General features: G+C 58.2%; 8 protein-coding genes and 1 pseudogene across 9 annotated transcripts; 4 read left to right on the top strand and 5 right to left on the bottom strand.

Moving 5' to 3' along the window:
• Positions 1-94: 94 nt before the first annotated feature.
• MSY001_3084 (uncharacterized protein) lies at positions 95-590 on the bottom strand (the record flags this gene model as incomplete). The annotated part of the gene is made up of 3 exons (XM_018884971.1): positions 95-235; positions 259-491; positions 515-590. 3 exons carry the CDS (start codon positions 588-590, stop codon positions 95-97), a joined length of 450 nt encoding a protein of 149 aa, XP_018741578.1.
• A 66-nt stretch (positions 591-656) lies between these two features.
• Positions 657-1667, top strand: MSY001_3085 (uncharacterized protein; the record flags this gene model as incomplete). Its single annotated transcript, XM_018884972.1, has 1 exon — positions 657-1667. One exon carries the CDS (start codon positions 657-659, stop codon positions 1665-1667), a length of 1011 nt encoding a protein of 336 aa, XP_018741579.1.
• Positions 1668-1697: 30 nt separating this feature from the next.
• MSY001_3086 (uncharacterized protein) lies at positions 1698-3367 on the bottom strand (the record flags this gene model as incomplete). The annotated part of the gene is made up of 2 exons (XM_018884973.1): positions 1698-1731; positions 1758-3367. 2 exons carry the CDS (start codon positions 3365-3367, stop codon positions 1698-1700), a joined length of 1644 nt encoding a protein of 547 aa, XP_018741580.1.
• Positions 3368-7257: 3890 nt separating this feature from the next.
• Positions 7258-10076, top strand: MSY001_3087 (uncharacterized protein; the record flags this gene model as incomplete). The annotated part of the gene is made up of 2 exons (XM_018884974.1): positions 7258-9924; positions 9948-10076. 2 exons carry the CDS (start codon positions 7258-7260, stop codon positions 10074-10076), a joined length of 2796 nt encoding a protein of 931 aa, XP_018741581.1.
• Positions 10077-10104: 28 nt separating this feature from the next.
• MSY001_3088 (uncharacterized protein) lies at positions 10105-11769 on the bottom strand (the record flags this gene model as incomplete). The annotated part of the gene is made up of 1 exon (XM_018884976.1): positions 10105-11769. The coding sequence occupies one exon, from the start codon at positions 11767-11769 to the stop codon at positions 10105-10107; it is 1665 nt and encodes a 554-aa protein (XP_018741582.1).
• Positions 11770-11905: 136 nt separating this feature from the next.
• Positions 11906-13168, top strand: MSY001_3089 (uncharacterized protein; the record flags this gene model as incomplete). Its single annotated transcript, XM_018884977.1, has 1 exon — positions 11906-13168. One exon carries the CDS (start codon positions 11906-11908, stop codon positions 13166-13168), a length of 1263 nt encoding a protein of 420 aa, XP_018741583.1.
• A 9-nt stretch (positions 13169-13177) lies between these two features.
• MSY001_3090 (uncharacterized protein) lies at positions 13178-13957 on the bottom strand (the record flags this gene model as incomplete). Its single annotated transcript, XM_018884978.1, has 1 exon — positions 13178-13957. One exon carries the CDS (start codon positions 13955-13957, stop codon positions 13178-13180), a length of 780 nt encoding a protein of 259 aa, XP_018741584.1.
• A 237-nt stretch (positions 13958-14194) lies between these two features.
• Positions 14195-15537, top strand: MSY001_3091 (annotated as a pseudogene). The gene is made up of 2 exons: positions 14195-14802; positions 14826-15537. Coding segments are annotated over exons 1-2 (1320 nt in total).
• Positions 15538-15599: 62 nt separating this feature from the next.
• On the bottom strand, positions 15600-18257 carry PMR1 (High affinity Ca2+/Mn2+ P-type ATPase-like protein; the record flags this gene model as incomplete). The annotated part of the gene is made up of 1 exon (XM_018884979.1): positions 15600-18257. The coding sequence occupies one exon, from the start codon at positions 18255-18257 to the stop codon at positions 15600-15602; it is 2658 nt and encodes an 885-aa protein (XP_018741585.1).
• Positions 18258-18272: the final 15 nt, after the last annotated feature.

Here is an 18272-nt window from a genome sequence, read left to right on the forward strand (position 1 = left end):
GTCGGCGCAGCACAGAACGCACGCAGACGCAGCGTCCACGCTGGCCGCGAGCGGGCGCGGGGTGGGATCACGTGTCTATAACGCTGGGTATCATCTAGCGGACGAGCAGGTAGACATGGGCGCCGACGGTGATCTTGCTGAGGTGGCGGAACGAGCCGGTGAGCGCCATAAGCAGGCCGCCGAACGAGCCGTAGACCGTGACCTGCTCCGCACTGCGCTCGTCGTACTTGAAAATCTGGGTCAGCAGGCCGGACGCACCTTGCCGTACATGACATAGTCAAAGTCCTTCGCCAGCGATGTGTCGTCTGTATCGAGGCGCCAGGCGTCGTGGTCCGCCGCTGCGTCCGCCTCTGCATCGGCCTTCTCGCGGCGCAGCGACGACACGAGCTGGAACGCGAGCGACTGGCCCACGTGCACAGGGTAGATGTCCGTAGCGATATCGATCGACAGCGTCATGTCGAGCGTGGGCGAGTGCGCGACAATGCGCGAGACTGCGTGAGTGACGAAGGCGTACCTCGGTCGAACTTTTTGCCGTCTGGATCAATCTCCTTGATCACAAACTGCGTGTCGAACAAACTGTTGGCACTCATTACGGCGGCAGAGAGACGAGCGGCGGCGCAGCGCCGACACTTTCTTTCACGTGACACACTCCGACCATGCCGCGAAGCGAGGCGGCCCTGGGCGGCGACGGCCGCGCTGCCCCCGCCGCCGGCGCAGCGCCGTGGTACGAGCATGTGCTGCCGCGCATGGCAGGCGCGCGCGCGTGGCCGGACGAGAGCGAGGCGGCCGTGACAGAGGCGTACCGCTACCTCGACGCGCACCCCGGCAAGGAAATCCGCTCGCGCATCATCGATGCCCTGCAGGCGTGGCTGCCGGTGGACGACGACGAGACGACCGTGCGCATCAAGCAGTGGGTGCGCCGCCTGCACACGGCGAGTCTCTTGCTCGACGACGTCGAAGACAGCTCCGAGCTGCGGCGTGGCGTGCCAGCCGCCCATACCATCTACGGCGTGCCACAGACGATCAATACGGCGAACTACGTGTGCTTCCAGGTCGTCGCCGACATGGTCCAATGGCAGCCGAGGGCCGTGCCGGCCGTCACTGCCGAGCTCGTCGCGCTGCACCGCGGGCAGGGCATCGAGCTCTTCTGGCGCGAGAGCCTGCAGTGCCCCAGCGAGGCCGAGTACGTCGATATGGTCGTCAACAAGACGGGCGGCCTCTTCCGCATCGCCGTGCAGCTTCTGGCGTCCGCCGCGGGTGCCGAGGCTCGCGCACACGCACTCATCCCCCTCGTCAACCTGCTCGGCCTCCTCTTCCAGATCCGCGACGACTATATGAATCTGCACAGCGGCTCCTCGCACGCCAAGGGGTTCTGCGAGGACCTCACCGAGGGAAAGTTCTCGTTCCCCCTCCTCCATGCGATTCGCACAGCTGCGCCGGACCGCACACTCCTGCACATCCTCCGCCAGCGCACGCAGCACGTCGAGCCGAAGAAGTATGTGCTTGACTACCTATCGCGCGTCACGCACAGCTTTGACTACACACATACGGTTCTCACGGCGCTCGAGGCGCAGGCGCGCACGGAGATGGAGCGCCTCGGCGCCCTGTGGGGCGCGAATCCCGCGCTTGCCGCCGTGCTCGACGCTCTGCACCTACCTCCGCCCTAGGCGACGCGCCGCTCCAGCGCGGCCCACGCGTCACAAAACGCCGAAAATGCAGCGGCCTGTGCTTCTTGCGGCACAGCAACCACCTGGTACGCTGCGCGCGCCCCACGGGCATGGCGGATACACGCCTCCCACGATACCTGCTCGCTCGTAGCACACTCCCATACCCAGCGCGCGCGGAATGCGGCGCCCACGGAGCAAAAGTTGTACGGTACCGCGCTGCCCGACTCCGCCGAGCGGCCCTGGACGACCGGCCGCGCGACCTCGCAGCCCAGCACATTCGCTAGCAGCTGGCACAGCGTGTGGTTCTCTGCGGCGCCGCCCACCACGTACACGCGCGAAAGACGCGTTTTGCTCGATGCTAGTACACGCTCGATCCGTGTACGAAAGGCCAGGCACTGGCTCTGCACCATCGCTGGCGCATTGTACGTGCGCTCGGCAAACTCGGCCACGGGCTCGCCGGCCGCATCAAAGCGATGCACGCCTCGCGCATCCCATGGGAGGATCTCAGGCTGCAGCCAGTAGAACGCGGTGCCTTGCGTGGGCGTCGGCCACTGTTGCACTGCCTCGTCAAACTTCGCCCACTGCGCATCGCAGTACGTATCGCGCACCCATTCACGTGCGAGCGATCCATTCTTGTACACGAGCATGAGAAAGTAGGGAGGCGTCTCGTCCGCGGTACCGTGTGAACTCACGGGATGCTGAAACGTGTGGTACTGTGGGTCTGGCACATACATCGTGCTGGGCAGCAGTACCGTGTCGGAGGTACCAAGAGACAGCACAGCCTCGCCTAGGGCGGGCGCTAGGCACTGTAAAGTCGCTGGGTTGTCGCCTGTGGCCTGGCACACGAGGCACTCCGGCCGCAGGCCGTACCGCTGCTGCCACCACGTCCCGATACGCGCGACGACTTGGCGTGGATCGCGCGCGACATCGCCGAGCTTTTTGGCTAATGCCGCACCATCAGATCCATCAACGAGCGCGAGAAGTGGCGCGCTCCATTGCGATGCTTTGATATCCCACAAATTCATTCCGCACGCGTCGCTCTGGTCCAGGGGCGCCGCGCAAGCTTCGGCACCGGCCGTGAGCATAGTCGCCACAAAGTTACTCACGAGCTGGATGGACTCGGTCTGTGCATACTGCTCCGGGTGGTGCCGGCGCCAGCGGAGGATCTGGGCGGCTGTGAAGCGTGTGTGAGCGATACTGCCGGTCGTCGCGCACAAAGGTGCGCCGCATTCGTCGGCACTGTGCATGAGCTCAGCGCACTCTGCCAGTGTAGTGGCATCCTGCCAATTCGGCACGATCTGACGCGAAAACAGCGACGTATCCAGCTGCTCTTCCAGTGTCTTGGCACTCCTTACACTCCGCAGGGCGTCCAATGCGCCGGTGGCTAAATATACAGATGCGTGCTGTTGGCCAGCCGCACTGATCGCAGCAATGCGGTCAATCGGCCAATTGCGCTCATAGGAGATCCTGTCCCAAAGCTTGTCAAGGGCAGCGAGGTACATGACCGCTGGCGAGCAGGCAGCGTCCGGCTCATCTAACAGGGCATGACCTCGCGGCAGGATGCCGCCTTGGGTTTCGAAGCGCGGCAGATCGTCATCAAATCTGACCTGTACTTCATCTATGCCACATAGGTGCTCGTCCAATAAGGATGCCTTGAGGGCCTGGGTCGACAGGTCCAGTCCCAGAAACAGCGCGCACATACAAGTGGATCGCTGGAAAGTGGACTTAAGGCTGGGTCCGTGCACTGACTAAGCAGATCCTTGAGCGGCACAAGGCGACAGACGCATGGCGTGACAACGTGAACCACAACTTACTAATAAGGGGGGTTGGCCTTGGCAGTAGTTGTAGCAGGAATGGGAAGCTCACTCGAACCATCGTCATGGCCTCCCTTAATAGCTCTTCCCTCATCCACACGGTAAACACAACGTTTATGGTAGGAACATCAGGGATACAACCTAATATTATCAATACGTGCAATCATATAGGTTTGGTTGTACAATCCGATCTTGGGCTTCGAAGATACGCTGGCACGGCTGACAATGTCACGGCCTTCATGGACTTGGTCCGAAACGTTCCTGCGAATATGAAAAATGATACGCTGTCTTTCCTGTGCATGGATAATGAAGGTGTTTATACCGCTATTGCGGAAAGGTGTGCTATGACAAGGTATAACCTTACTCAAGCCACGAAAGATATACTGGGCAACCATCCAAATTTGGAACCATACGTAATATTACAGAATTACACTAACACCGTTGGAGAACAAATAAATGTTGCTTCTCCTCTTAACGGAAAATATGGGTGTTATGGCTATGCCACCATCGACTGGCTCTACCCTGGTGACAAATCCAACCATACTTTGGTCAGTTCGAGACGAATGAACAGTTGACCGATGGGCTATTGAACATTCCCAATGCTACTAGCGTGTCTAATTTATCCGTCACTTGCGAGATTTTCTCTCAAACTTCGTGGTTAGGGCGATGCGATTAAAATTTTTCCTTGCACAATGCTCACGTATCGATACCGCTCACTCTGCTCCTTGTGTCTATGGGAGTACTCTTTGTGAATGGCCTCTTTGCTTAGGGCACAGACTCACGCGAGTGAGAACGTCAGCACTATATTCTCGTCGTTGACTAGGCCCAAATCGGTATAAACTGACTAGTAACTTTATCTGTGACACTGCTGTTAATAGTAATGAATAAATTCTAGTAGTAATGATAATGCACCTCTCATTTAGACTTAATTGTCAAAGGTCATAGCGAACATACACCTGTCGACCTCAAGTCTCGGCAAATCACAGGTGATTAATAAATTATAATTAAATACAGGAATGGGTCGCCACGTTCACCGTCGTCCCCACATAACGCGGGGATTTTTCAATTTTCACCGGCATAAACCCCACGTTTATGATAAGAAACCCAGAGGTTTCTGAGCACATATCCCGAACTCTGTGTGGTTACTACATATACTACAATCCAACTATGTAGTGGCTGGGTCAGCAATGTTAAGTCTTAGTTTTCTGCGATGGCGATGCTCGTCTCTGTACGATTTTGTCATCGACAGACACATATCGGCATATGTGTAGCCGAACGGGCTCCTGAGTTCTTATAGAACTGGTAGTAATACTCTATTAATCCCCCTCATATAACTCTGCAATAGCCCATCGTCTATTACGCTACTGGTAGGTCTACATTTTGACTGTAGCCTATAAAGGCACCAATCTTGGCAGACTAACAATTACTAAATAATATATGGAAATGCAGGAACGGGAGTGTAGTTGATTTCCTAGTAATCCCATCGTTATGGCATTATTGAACGCTTCTTCCCTTCTTGATGACTTCAAAGCACCGTTTATGATAGGCGCTTCAAGAGATTTTTTCAGTTCATGTTACCAGCTCGGCGTCTCTATTAGTAATGATTCTTTTCACTCGCCTTATAATGGCTGGGCTAGCAATGTCACCTCTTTATTACCTCTATTCCAAAAGATTCCACCTAGTCTTAAGAATGGATCGTTGGCGCTCATCTGTATCGATGACGATAGTGTTTACAGCAATTTCCCCAGTATTTGTCCCATGTCCAAGCACAACCTTACTCAAACTACTAAAGATGAATTGAAAGGATATCCCTACTCTCCTGAACAAATCATTTCGAATTTTACTCACTTCAACCCAATTATACCTGATAATGAAACAATTCGATTGGCCTCACCTTTGAATGGTATCAGCGCTTGCGGCCACGAAGTCTATGTTAATTGGCTCTACGCTGGGGACAAGTCTGGTCATGCGATGGTTGTGAAATCTAAAGGGCCAACTTGGGGTTCTGACTTTGCCAACGAGATTTTGAAGATTCCTAATGCCACTGAAATATCGCACCTCTCTATTACTTGCACTACCGCTGAGTGGGCCCGCTGGATGGGACAATGCGACCTACATTCTTCTTCGTACAGTACCCACGTATCGATCCTACTCACTTTGCTTCTTGTGTCTATGAGCATGCTCTTTGTTAATGGTCTCTTTGTTTAGAACACAGGGTCATGCAAATGAAAACGTTGGCAACGCGCTCTCATCGCCAACAAGGCACAAATCAGTACATTTTGACTTTCGCTCTTACTGAATCACTGTGTTGTTAAGGGTGACACATTAATTTATAGTAATAATATACCACTCATTCACACTGACTCTTCGGAGGTTATGCCGATACGGAACCTACCGGCGTAGCTGTCTTGACAGTCACCGGTGACTAATCTTCCGTCGAAACTCAGGAACGTTGCGGCAAACTTTGTTACCACCATGACCGACCCACTGAATGTTGCTAACATCCTAAGCAAATTGAACACAACATTTTGGTGGGCGATCCCATGAACGTCCTGTCTTCGTGTCCACAGCTTGCTTTGGTAGTAGGTCCTACCGTTACGAACCAAACATATACCGGCTGGGCTAACAACTTTAAGTCCTTGCTCACTGTGCTTCAAAATACCCCAGCCAATATGAAGAATGAATCACAGTCATTTTTGTGCCTTGATGACGACAGTGTTTTCGTAGCATCTGATCAGCTGTGTGCCATGACGAAGTACAATCAAACTGCAGTTGACTCAGGTCTTTTTAGCAAGACGACACAGGGAATTATATCGAACTTCACTGGTTCTGGTTTTCAACTTGGAAACACAAACGTTGGATCTCCTCTGAATGGTGTGATTGAATGTAATAATGAGCTCAATATCGACTTGCTACGCCCAGGCGACAATTCAATCCAAACTCTCAAAGGCGCTCCCGTGACCGACCTGCTTCTGAACGTGCGCGACCCTAACAGTGTATTGAAGTTCGCAATCACTTGTGGTTCATTTTCTTACGGGCCATGGATGCAAGGATGCCCTGAATGTTCTTCCTCGCACAGTATCCACGTATTGATCCCGCTCACTCTGCTCCTTGTGTCTATGAGCTTGCTCTTTGTTGATGGTCTCTTTGTTTAGGTCACAGGGTCACACAAATGAAAACGTTGGCACCACTCTCTCATCTCCAACAAGGCCTAAATCAGTACATTATGACTTGTCGCTCTTACCGAAACATTATGTGTAGTCAAGGGTGACACATTAATTCTTTGTATAGTGATAATATACCACTCATTCACACTGGCTCTTCGGAGGTCATGCCGACACAGAACCCACCGTTGTACCTGTCTTATCAGCCGCCGGTGACTATCTTTCATTGAAAACCAGGAACGGCAAACTTTGTTACCACTATGACCGACCAACTAAATGTTGCCAATATCCTAGGACTTTGCAATCACTGGGCCTGAAAAAGTTGCCGGGAATTAATGTTACTAGAATGACCACTTAAAATTTCCAACTGATGTAGTAGCTCTTGACTTCTGACCCAATTATTGTACTACCAATTTTGGCCGACGACAGGTTACTAGGAGGCGCGTGCGTAGACCACCAGAGCGTCTCGCCTGCGCGAGGTGGATGGGACATCGACACGTGGTACAACACTGACTAAACACGGCCGATTTGTGTGTGGCCAGACGGCCTAGGCGGGGGAAAGCAGACTTTCACCGCTGTTGACTGCTACGCTTCTTCGTGTGCAGTGCAACGATGGCGTCTTGGAATCCGCAGCCGGAGGGCCTGGCGGAACTTGTGGAGTTGTTCCGCCAATCCACCAGTACGGAGCGGGATGTGCAGCGTCGCATTGCACACCGCCTTGATGCTATTAGCCAAATTCCCGACTACTTAAACTATGTGGTGTTGGTATTTGTTCAGATGACTGGCGAAGAGGTATCCACGCGCAGTGTGGCAGGCCTGTTAGCTAAGAACCACCTGTACTTCAACTCACAACGTGTGTCGCCCGAGTCTCTGGAATATGTCAAGCAGCAAATTCTGCCTGCGCTTGGGTTTTCAGATACTGTGCTCCGCAATGTGGCATCGCAGATTGTCGCGGTCCTCATGCAGGTCGTCAAGCCGGCCCAGTGGGTTGATGGCCTCTCTTTGCTGATGCAGTCTATGGAGTCGCCCAACGTGGACGAGGCCGAAGCGGCTCTCAGCACGCTGTCCAAAATTAGCGAGGATATGCCGGAAGACATGGATGCTTGCGAGATTCATGGTGTGCGCCCCTTGGATGTACTTATTCCCAAATTGCTACAAGCGACGAGGCACTCGGATACGCGCATCCGCGTGCATGCCCTCAACAGTCTCAACCAATACATCCAGATCGGCTCGCCGTCGATGAGCGCGAATATCGATGCCTACATTGCAGCGCTCTTTGAGCGCGCGACGGACGATCGACCAGTGGTGCGCAAGTATGTATGCAAGGCACTTGTGTATGTGCTTGGCTCCTGGCCCGAGAAACTCTCGCCGGAGATGAACAACCTGGTCGACTACATGCTGTACTCGACGCTGGACAAGGACGAAGATGTGGCACTAGAAGCTGCCGAATTCTGGCTCCAGTTCGCCGAAGAGTCACGCATCGCACACCAGCTGCGCCCCCACCTGCCCCGCATTATACCTGTGCTGCTGCAGTGCATGGTCTACAGCGAGATGAGCCTACTGATGATGGGCGATATTAGCGACGATGCATCGCGTCCTGACCGGCCGGAGGATATCAAGCCGCGCCACTATGGTGGCGCGACCCATCGCAGTGAACACATTCGTGATCCGGACCACCCTGAGAGCACCGCGCACCGTTCGCGCGCTGGCATTGACGCCGACTTTGACAAAGATGATGTCTACGACGATGAGGATGAAGATGACGACGACTTTGACGACGACGAGGAGGCGGGCAGCTGGAATTTGCGTAAATGCTGTGCAGCCGCACTTGATGTGTTGGCCGTGCAGTTCGGGGACGAAATTCTGCCGACGTTGTTGCCGCTGCTCAAGGACCGCCTGTTTAGCGACGACTGGATCCAGCGCGAGGCAGGTATTCTTGCACTTGGTGCCATTGCAGAGGGCTGCATCCAGGGCGTTGAGCCGCATCTGCCGACGCTCGTTCCGCTGCTCGTCAACACTCTCAAGGACGGCCAGCCATTGGTGCGCTCTATTACCTGCTGGACACTTGGCCGGTACTCGAGCTGGTGTGCAGGCGCGACGATGGAGCACCAGGAGCAATACTTTTTGCCTGTGCTGGAAGGACTCCTGGCAATGGTGCTGGACAACAACAAGCGCGTGCAGGAGGCGGGCTGCAGTGCGTTTGCAACACTTGAAGAAGAAGTAGGTCCGGCGCTTGCGCCGTTCCTGGAGCCCGTGTTACGCGCACTGGTGATGGCCTTCGACAAGTACCACCAAAAGAACATGTTGATCTTGTACGATGCCGTCGGCACCCTGGCAGACAACGTGGGCCCTGCGCTAAACCGCCCCGAGTACATTGACACACTCATGCAGCCGCTCACAGCCAAGTGGGCGGCGCTGGACGATGCAGACCCTGACCTAATTCCGCTGCTCGAGTGCCTTGCATCGCTGACTATTGCGATGGGATCAGGTTTCCAGCCGCATGCACCGCCCGTGTTTCAGCGATGCGTGAACATTGTACACATGAACCTGGTTGCCTACGAGCAAGCTGTGTCGAGCGGCAGCGAAGAGGAGTTGCCTGACCGCACATTTTTGATCGTGGCGCTGGACCTGCTGAGTGGTCTGTGCCAGGGCCTCGGTGCGCAGTGCCAGGAACTCATTGCCAACGTGCAGCCAGCGATCCTGCCGCAGCTGCTGCCTTGCATGACGAATTTGGAGCCGTCCGTGCGTCAGTCGGCGTATGCGCTGCTGGGTGACCTGGCGATCCACGCCTTTCCGCAGCTCAAGCCGTTCCTGCCGCAGTACATGCCGCTGCTGCTCACGCAGATCTGCCCCGAGCAGATGCACGAGTCGCCGAGCGTGTGCAACAATGCGACGTGGGCGGCCGGCGAGATTGCGCTGCAGTACGGTGCGGATCCCGAATTCCATGCATGGGTGCCGGAACTGCTGTCTAAGCTCATGGCGATGCTGGTGCATCCGAAGTGCCCCAAGAGCCTACTGGAAAATGCAGCGGTGACGATCGGTCGTCTCGGTCTCGTGGCGACGCCCATGGTCGCCCCGCAGCTACACATGTTCATTGAGCCCTGGTGCCAGGCGCTGTGGGACATCAAAGACAACGAGGAAAAGGAGTCGGCATTTTTGGGCCTGTGCATGATGATTCATGCCAACCCCAACGGCGCAACGACTGGGTTTGCGTACTTCTGCAACGCGGTCGTGCGGTGGACCAAGCCCAGCGCGCGCCTCAACGAGGAGTTCCGCAAGGTATGTCGAGGGAGCTGACCCAGATTCTGTATGGCTTCCGCCACATGAGCGGCGATAAATGGGGCGTGCATTTGGCGCAATTCCCACCTATTGTCCGCCAACGGTATGTGCCTTGCACTCACATCAGTCTGGAAGAGCGCTACGGTCTCTAGTCATACCCATAGTTCTACCGAGCCTGGCTCAGTCTTCGTCCCAGTTCGGGTTGCGTCCTGGCGCCTTGATGCCCGCCGGCTTGCTCATGATGATCGAATCGACCTTGAGCACGTCGATCGCCGCGTTTGTCGCATACCGCAGGGCCCAGTGCTTGGCCACAAGCACGTCGAAGATCTGCGCCTCAACGGTCGACAGCGTGCCGTCCGCCGACTGGTCCACGTCCACACCAATGTCCGCATGCTCCGGCACCGCGTGCTGCGTGTGCAGGCGGCTGATCAGCTCCGTGGCGTCGAGGCCAGACGTCTCCGCCAGCGTGCGAGGAATCACATGCAGTGCCTCGCCAAACTTTCTGATGGCATGCTGGTTCAGGCCCGGCGTGCGCTCGCCGTACTCGACGATTTTGCGGGCGAGCTCAATTTCCGTCGCACCGGCGCCCGGCACCAGCCGCGGATCGCGTGTGAGCGACTTCACGGCGTTGATACCGTCATCAATCGTGCGCTCCACGTCGTCCAGGAATGAGGTCGTGGCGCCACGCAGTACGATCGTCGCGAGGCGTGGGCACGACTTGCCGCCCTTCTCGCCCTCCTCCTGACGGAACACAGTGACGCGGTCGCCACCGATCTCCGTGACGGAGGCCGAGTCAATGAAGCCGGCCTCCTCTGCCATAGGCGCACCAATGCGCGCCAGCGGCGTGGCTCCCAACAGGCGGCACAGCCGCTGCAGCTCAAACTTTGACGGGATCTTCATCACCATGATGCCCAGGCGGTTCAGGTAGTGCAGAGCGAGCTCGCCGACGGTGCTCTGCGTCACCACACACTTGACACCCGAGTCTGCAATCTCCTGCAGCATCTGCTCCAGCTGCCTTTCCTCGCCACGCGAAAAGTTGCGCAGCTCCTGCGCATTATGCAGCAGGACCGTGCCCTTGGTCTCGGTCTGGCTAATGTCCAGCCCGCAGGAAAACACAGCGACCTTCGCACTGCGCACTGACTTGACACTACCCTCAGGCTCGCGGCCGAACACCATACCACGTACGACACGGCTCTGTGCGAGGCTACCGCCCATGATCTTGACGACCCGCACGTTGTCCACGCTAAAGTCGCGCAGCGAGTCGGATGAGGGCGGAAGTACGAGGCTCACAGCCTGCGCCACAAGGGGTGCCAGCAAGTCCTCATGGCCATACTGCTTCGACGCCAGCGCCGGACGCAGGGCCAGTGCGAGCGACTCCTGCGTGGGCGGCGTCGACAGCGTCGCAATGGAGAGATCCTCCAGCAGCTCGAGGGCGCGTTCACGCGCGAGCTCGTATCCCTGCACGATCTCTGTCGGGTGCAGCCCGAGCGAGATGAGCAGCTCGGCCTGGCGCAAGAGCTCGCCGGCGAAGATCAGCACAAAGTTGGTCGCGTCGCCCATCTCCGCCTCCTGCTGCTGCGACGCGAAGACCAGCAACTTAGCTGCAGGGTGCACAACTTCCATCTCGCGGATGATCGTGGCTGCATCGCTCGTCACAAAGATGCGGCCCAGATGATTCACGACCATCTTGTTGCGCCCATTCGGGCCAAACGATGTGCGCACAATATCTGATAGTTCATTCACCGCCTGGATATTACGCAGAACTGCCTCCTCAATACCCTGCAGGTGCTTGTACCCATCTTTAAAGAGACTCGGTCCGCCTGCACGAGGCACTTTTAACGCCATCGTAGCCTCGCAACGAAGAAAAGCGCGTCGTCACGGCACACCGCTGGCCCTCTGCGTACGTAAGACAACGAGCCACGTGGACCACCACCACATGACGCAATTGCGCCACGCACGGACCCGCTAACTATTTGCCACCATGTCGAGCCCTACGTACGATGTTGTCTTGTATGGCGCCACAGGTTTCACTGGCAGCATAGCTGCACAGTACCTGGCGGAGCACCCTCAGCAGCCCAAGATTGCATTCGCTGGCCGTAACGAGGCCAAGATTCGCGACCTGATCAACAAGCTGACGAACGTCAGTGCAGAGCGTGTCCAAAGCATTGGCGTGATCTTGGCTACCTCCGAGGACCACGAGAGTCTGAAGCGCATGGCCAGTTCTGCCAAGGCGGTTATCAATATGGTGGGCCCTTACGCCAAGTACGGCGGTTACGATGTCGCGAGGGCGGCCGCGGAGGCGGGCGTTGGCTATGTCGACCTGACCGGCGAGTCGTCGGTGTACAAGCACATTGTGCGTGACTTGCACACTGTGGCCAAGTCGACGAAGGCTATCATTGTGCCTTCGTCCGGTTTTGACAGTCTGCCATTCGACCTGACGACCTACCTCGCCGTGCAGGAGCTGCGCAAGTCTATGGGCGGCCACGCGGACGTTGACTATGCCCTCTGTGGCTTCCATGTCCAAGGTGGCATATCTGGCGGCACGATTGCGAGTGCCTTGGGCGAGGCGAAGGCCTCTGATATTAGGTTCAAGGACGCCTACTTGCTTGGCCCCATTCGCGGTACGCAGCAGGCGCAGGTCGTGCGCGCGCGCTTCTTGCCGCAGTTTAGCCGCTACGGAGCCTACACGCTGTTCACGCCGCACAATACGGGTATTGTGAACCGCACGTGGGGTCTGCTGCAGCAGGCACAGGATAAGCACGCCTATGGCTCTTCGTTCCAGTACGCGGAGGGGTACGTCACCAGCTCCTACATCACATCGTGGCTGGTGTCGTCGCTCATGATGCTGTTTGGCTACCTGCTGCGTCACCACGCGTGGTTCGGTGAGTGGATCACCAAGAAGGTGCCGCAGGGTTCGGGCGCGTCCATGGAGCAGCAGCTGAAGGGCTTTGGTAATGTGCGCACGCTCGCCGTGTCGCGCAATGGCCACAATAAGGCGCTCACTTCGTTCTATGTGAAGGGTGACCCCGGCTACCTGAAGACGGCCGCCTTTATCTCTGAGACGGCTCTTACGATCGCCCTCGAGAAGAGCCGCCTGTCGGCCCTGGCACAGGACGGTGGTGTGCTGACACCCGCGACGATTGGTGGCGATGTGCTGGCTGAGCGCCTTTCTCGGTACAGCGGCATCAAGATCCAGTCCAAGGATGTATCGACGTCCACCGACCTGAGCCAAGAGTGCATCTAATATAGGTGATTACAGTTCTACAGTTTTTTTTGCCTTGTGTTTGCGGGTCGCGCGGGCAGGGAGGGTGTACCGAACCTGGTTGCCGTGGACATCCATCGTAAGTGTACCGTCTTGCAGCGGGATATCTATGCGAAACACGGTATTGTGCTTTGGGATACCTTTTGTTAGTCGAGCATACGCACACTGCGGCCGCATCGGCTGCGTAGTGGGCGGCAGCACCTGCAGCGTCTCGTGTGTCTCCGCGAGAACGGTGCCATGCACATGCACCAGTGTGGGCTGGGTGGAGCGCACTACTTGCACGAGCGCGCCGGTCCAATCGGCCTTGAGGAGCGCATTCTGTACCTGCTGCACCCACATTGCATTGCTCAGCTGCGCCTCTGCCTCGGCACGCGTCATGTCCCGTACACGCAGCATGTCCTGGATGTACGTTGTCCACAGCGTCCGCAGCGGCTCGATCTGTGCGCTGGTCAGGGTATCTTGCGCGTAAATTCGTGCACGCTTCGACCTCTGTCGGGGTGTTCCGCGCGGCACGGCAGCACGGCGTCGCGCTTTCGCCTGCTGGCGCGCCAGGGCCGGCGTCGCTGGCGGTGGCGCTCGTCGGTTGGCATTGCCCAGCACCACCTTCTTCCCCCGCACACGCGCCTCATATTGCGCCTCTGTACCTGCCTCTCCAGCTACGGCATTCCATACGGCACGCGCGCCAGCTTCGGCGTCCGCGTCGACGCCGCCAGGAGCGCGCACGTCCGCCATGGAGGGAGGCTCGCCCCCCGCCGGGCCCTGGGCCTCCATACACGTGACATTGAAACGAGGCGCGCCCTGGGCGCGTGTCGCGCGAGACGCGAAGGCGCCGGCTCCGTATGGCGTGGGGGCGGGGTGCGTATCTTGTGCTGACCCAGTACTTTTATGTGGTCGCGTGGCCTCGGACGAGGAGCCGAATCAAGCTGTTGATGCGTGCGTCGTTCTGACTTACACAGCGGCTACTGCCTGACGACGCCGCACGTTCTGCGCTCAGTCAGCAATGTGCGTATGCAACGCGTCTTTTCGTCGTGCGTGTCGGACCACGCTGTATTCCTCTCGGTACAGGGAGACGTGTATGTGTATGGCTGCAATACATATGGACAATGCGGCGTGTCGCCCGCCGCTGGCAGCACACAGGGCGGGCCGTGGCTCAGCGATGCTGTGAAGCTGGATCGGCAGCGCGACTTTGTGCCGTCCCTCGCGGACGGTGTATCGATCGAGGCTGCGGCCACTGGATTCGGTCATACACTCTTGCTCACGTCGCAGGGCGCCGTGTACGCGGCCGGCGCCAATGCCCAGGGCCAGTGTGGACTGGCGCCGCGGCCATCGGTGTATCCGTTCCACCGCGTCGAGGGGCTGAGCGACCCTGTCGTGGATATTTCGTGTGGCCGCGCATTCAGCGCTCTTGTTACGGCCGGCGGGCACGGTGCGTGTACGTGGCTGACTCCAGTATATACCATGGGCTCCGCGGAGCACGGCGTGCTTGGCACGGGCCTCTTGTCCTGGCACCACCGGGGCCCAGGCCAAATCGAATATCGCATCCAGGCTGAGCCGGTGCGCGTCCCCTCGTTGCAGCATATCACTCGCGTATCGTGTGGTGAAGATCACATGGCGGCGTACGTGGCTCTCACTGACCCAGACTCGATCACGACGGCCAAGTCTACGTATGGGGCCGGAACGAGCTCGCGCGTCTTGGATGCGGCACGCAGCGTGACCAGGGGCGCCCTGTGCACCTCGTACAGCTCGACCGCAAGGCCAAGCAGGAGCGTGCCCAGGCCATTTTGGCTGGCCGCACGGCGACGATGGTGCTCGACCGCGAGGCGCGCCTGTGGCTCGCCGGCTCGTGGCGCACGGCGGGCGACGGGGGACCGGGCCAGACGTTTATCATCTACAAACCACTGGAAGAGCTCGCTGAATACGACGTGCACGCCATGGCTGCCGGGGCAGACACGATACAGTGCCTCGCGACGCCCACGCTCGATGGACAGCCCATTGCTGGAGCGCGGCCCATGGTCCTGGCATGGGGCGACGGTGCGCAGCATGCCGAGTTTGGCCTGATGCACCGCACGGCCACCCCCGACATGCTAGCGCCGCTGCAGCCCCTCGCTCCGATAGCTGTGGCCGCGGGGCGCCACACGAGTTTCTGGCTCGTGGCGCCAGACCAAGCGTACTCGGAGCTGCCGCGCTTCCCTCAAACCATCGAGTCGTCCAGCACATGCCTCGTATGCGGGCAGGTGAACGAGGACGACGAGGCCACGCTGCTTGAGTGTGGCCGCTGCGAAAACCCATACCACTTGTCGTGCCTCGATCCGCCACTGAGCACGGTGCCGGAAGGCGACTGGCTTTGCGTGTCGTGCCGTGCGGCCGACGAGGACGAGAGTGGCAAGTCCAGCGCCCGCAAGCGACGGCGACTCTAGGCAGGCGAGCGGGTCTGTTGCTCTCTCTCCAAGCGGCGTTCATAGCGCCGGCGTAGTTCCTGCGCGCCAAAGGCCAGCGCGGCAATACAGGCAAGGTAGCCCAGATCATTGAGCGGCAGCGACTCGGTGTGGAAGACGGACTGCATGAGCGGCACATACACCAAGGCAAACTGGGTGAGCAAGCTGCCGCCCAGCGTCCAAAGCAGCACGTGGTTGCCGAAGAGGGGGATGAATAGGCCCCGGTTCTGCCATGCCGTTACGAGATCGAGCACGACAAACGCCGAGAACGTCATAGTGGACGTGTGTGTATCTTGACCACTCTCGGGGCGGTACAGGAGGAAGGTGACCTCTGTCATTACAATCATGAGCAGCGCCGAGAACAGTGTGCGCATGAACAGGCGGCGCGTGAGCACCGGCGCATCCTTGAGGCGGGGCGGGCGGTCCATGACCTGCTCCTGCGCCGGGTCAACGCCGAGGCTCTGGCTGGGCGGGCCGTCCATGAGAATGTTGATGAACAGGATCTGCGTTGCGTTCATAGGGAAGCGGAAGCCCAGCACAGTGCTGAGCGTGATGAGGATGAGTGCAGCCGCGCTGGTGCTCAGCTGGAAACCGACAAAGTTTTGGATATTGTAAAATATACTCTTGCCCTCGCGCACAGCGCTAAGGATTGTCGCAAAATTGTCGTCCACCAGGATGACATCTGCCGCTTCCTTCGTGACGTCCGTGCCGGTACCCATGGCAATGCCGACATCCGCGAGTTTAAGCGCCGGTGCATCGTTGACGCCGTCGCCCGTCATGCCCACGACATATTGGTTCGCCTGCAAGGCCGACACTATGCGCAGCTTGTGCTCGGGCTTCGTCCGCGCAAATACCGACACGGTCTGAACGTGTTCCTGGAGCTGCCGGTCGCTCATCGATTCAACCTCGGGACCTGTGAGTACCTCGGGCGACGACGCAATGCCCAGCTGCTCGGCAATCGCTCGGGCTGTCGTTTTTGCGTCGCCCGTGATCATGACCACTTGCACACCGCCTCTCTGCAGCGTCTTGATCGCATCGCTCACGCCCTCGCGCGGCGGATCCTGCATGGCTTGCAGACCGCAAAACACAAACGGCCGGCCCTGTGGCGCAAAGCCGGTGGCGAGCACACGCAGGCCGCGACGTGCCATATTGTCTGCGTGCTCCTGGATCTGATGGCGCACCGAATCATTAAGGTTCGTTACCTGCTGTGCCATGTACGCGCTGCACTTTTTCAGCACGACTTCCGGCGCGCCCTTAACGAGCTGCGCCTCGCCTGGTGTTTCGCTCGTGTCGCCGTGGCCCGTCACGACCATGCACTTGCGCACTGAGTCAAAGGGCACCTCGTTCGTCCGCGTCCACGCCTGGTGCCGCAGATTCATACCCAGCGCCTCGGGCAGGGCGACCATGGCCGTCTCTGTCGCCTGGCCGACCCACTCGCCCTGCTCATTTTTGGTCGCGTTGTTGCAGAAAAATCCGACTTGGATTGTCTTAAGCAGTGCCTGCGATGAGGGCGTTTGACCCTCTTCGACGCGCACAATACCATCGGGGACCGTGTAGGCTTCGACGACTTCCATCTGGCCAGTCGTGAGCGTGCCAGTCTTGTCGGAGCAAATAATTGACATGCACCCGAGCGTCTCGACACTCGGCAGCTTCTTAACGATCGCCTGGCGGTGGGACATCTCCAGAGCGCCAAGCGCCAGTGTAACAGTGACGACGATCGGCAAGCCCTCGGGAATGGCAGCGACCGCGAGCGACACAGCGATCGTGAACATCTCAAGCCATGACTTTCGCTCCAGCACGCCCAGGAGAAGGATCACTGCAATGATGACCAGCGAAGCCGTACTAAGGCGCTGCGCCAGGTCGCCCATCGCACGCTGTAGCGGCGTCTGCTTCTCTGTAACGTCGTCAACCATGCCGAAAATGCTGCCAAACTCAGTCTGAGGGCCGATGGCATACACGACAGCCGTCGCGCTGCCCCGTTGGACGAGCGTGCCCATGAATGCAAGGTTGTTCGGCTCGTCGTCCACGGGCTTGGTCGTCTTGCGCACAGACGTCGTCTCGCCCGTGAGCGCGCTCTCGTCGACCTCAAAGTCGCTCACATGGAGCAGGCGCACGTCGGCCGGCACGCGATCGCCGGAGCGCAGCCGGACAATATCGCCCGGAACCAATTCGGTGGCCACAATGGCCTGCGAGCGGCCTTCGCGCACAACTGAGCACTGTGGCGGGACAAGGTTGTTGAGGGCCTCGAGGCTCTTTTCAGAACGGTACTCTTGCGCGATACCCACGGTGATGACGATCGTCAACGCCACTGCAATGCAGATGGCATCGTCGGCTTGACCTACCAGCAGACTCACGATGGCACTGCTGACCAGGAGCGCATTCATCGGCTCCTTGAATTGGCTGAGCCACCGCTCATACAGAGGTTCAGGTGCCTTGGCGTCCAACTCGTTCGTGCCGCTCGACTCGCGCATCTGCGCGACCGCGTCGCGGTCCCAGCCGTCTTCAGGCGACGGGCCACCTAGCGCCTCGAGCGTTTCGTCCACCGTCTTGCGCTTGTACACATCTGCCAATTTGTTCTCACCATTGCGCTCAGGAGCGGTCCGGGTATAGGGCAGATCACTATTCACATGCGCCATGTCGATCGACGGTGG

The sequence above is a fragment of the Malassezia sympodialis genome, genomic scaffold (assembly GCF_000349305.1).
Source record: "Malassezia sympodialis ATCC 42132 genomic scaffold, msy_sf_18, whole genome shotgun sequence".
NCBI lineage: Eukaryota > Fungi > Basidiomycota > Malasseziomycetes > Malasseziales > Malasseziaceae > Malassezia > Malassezia sympodialis.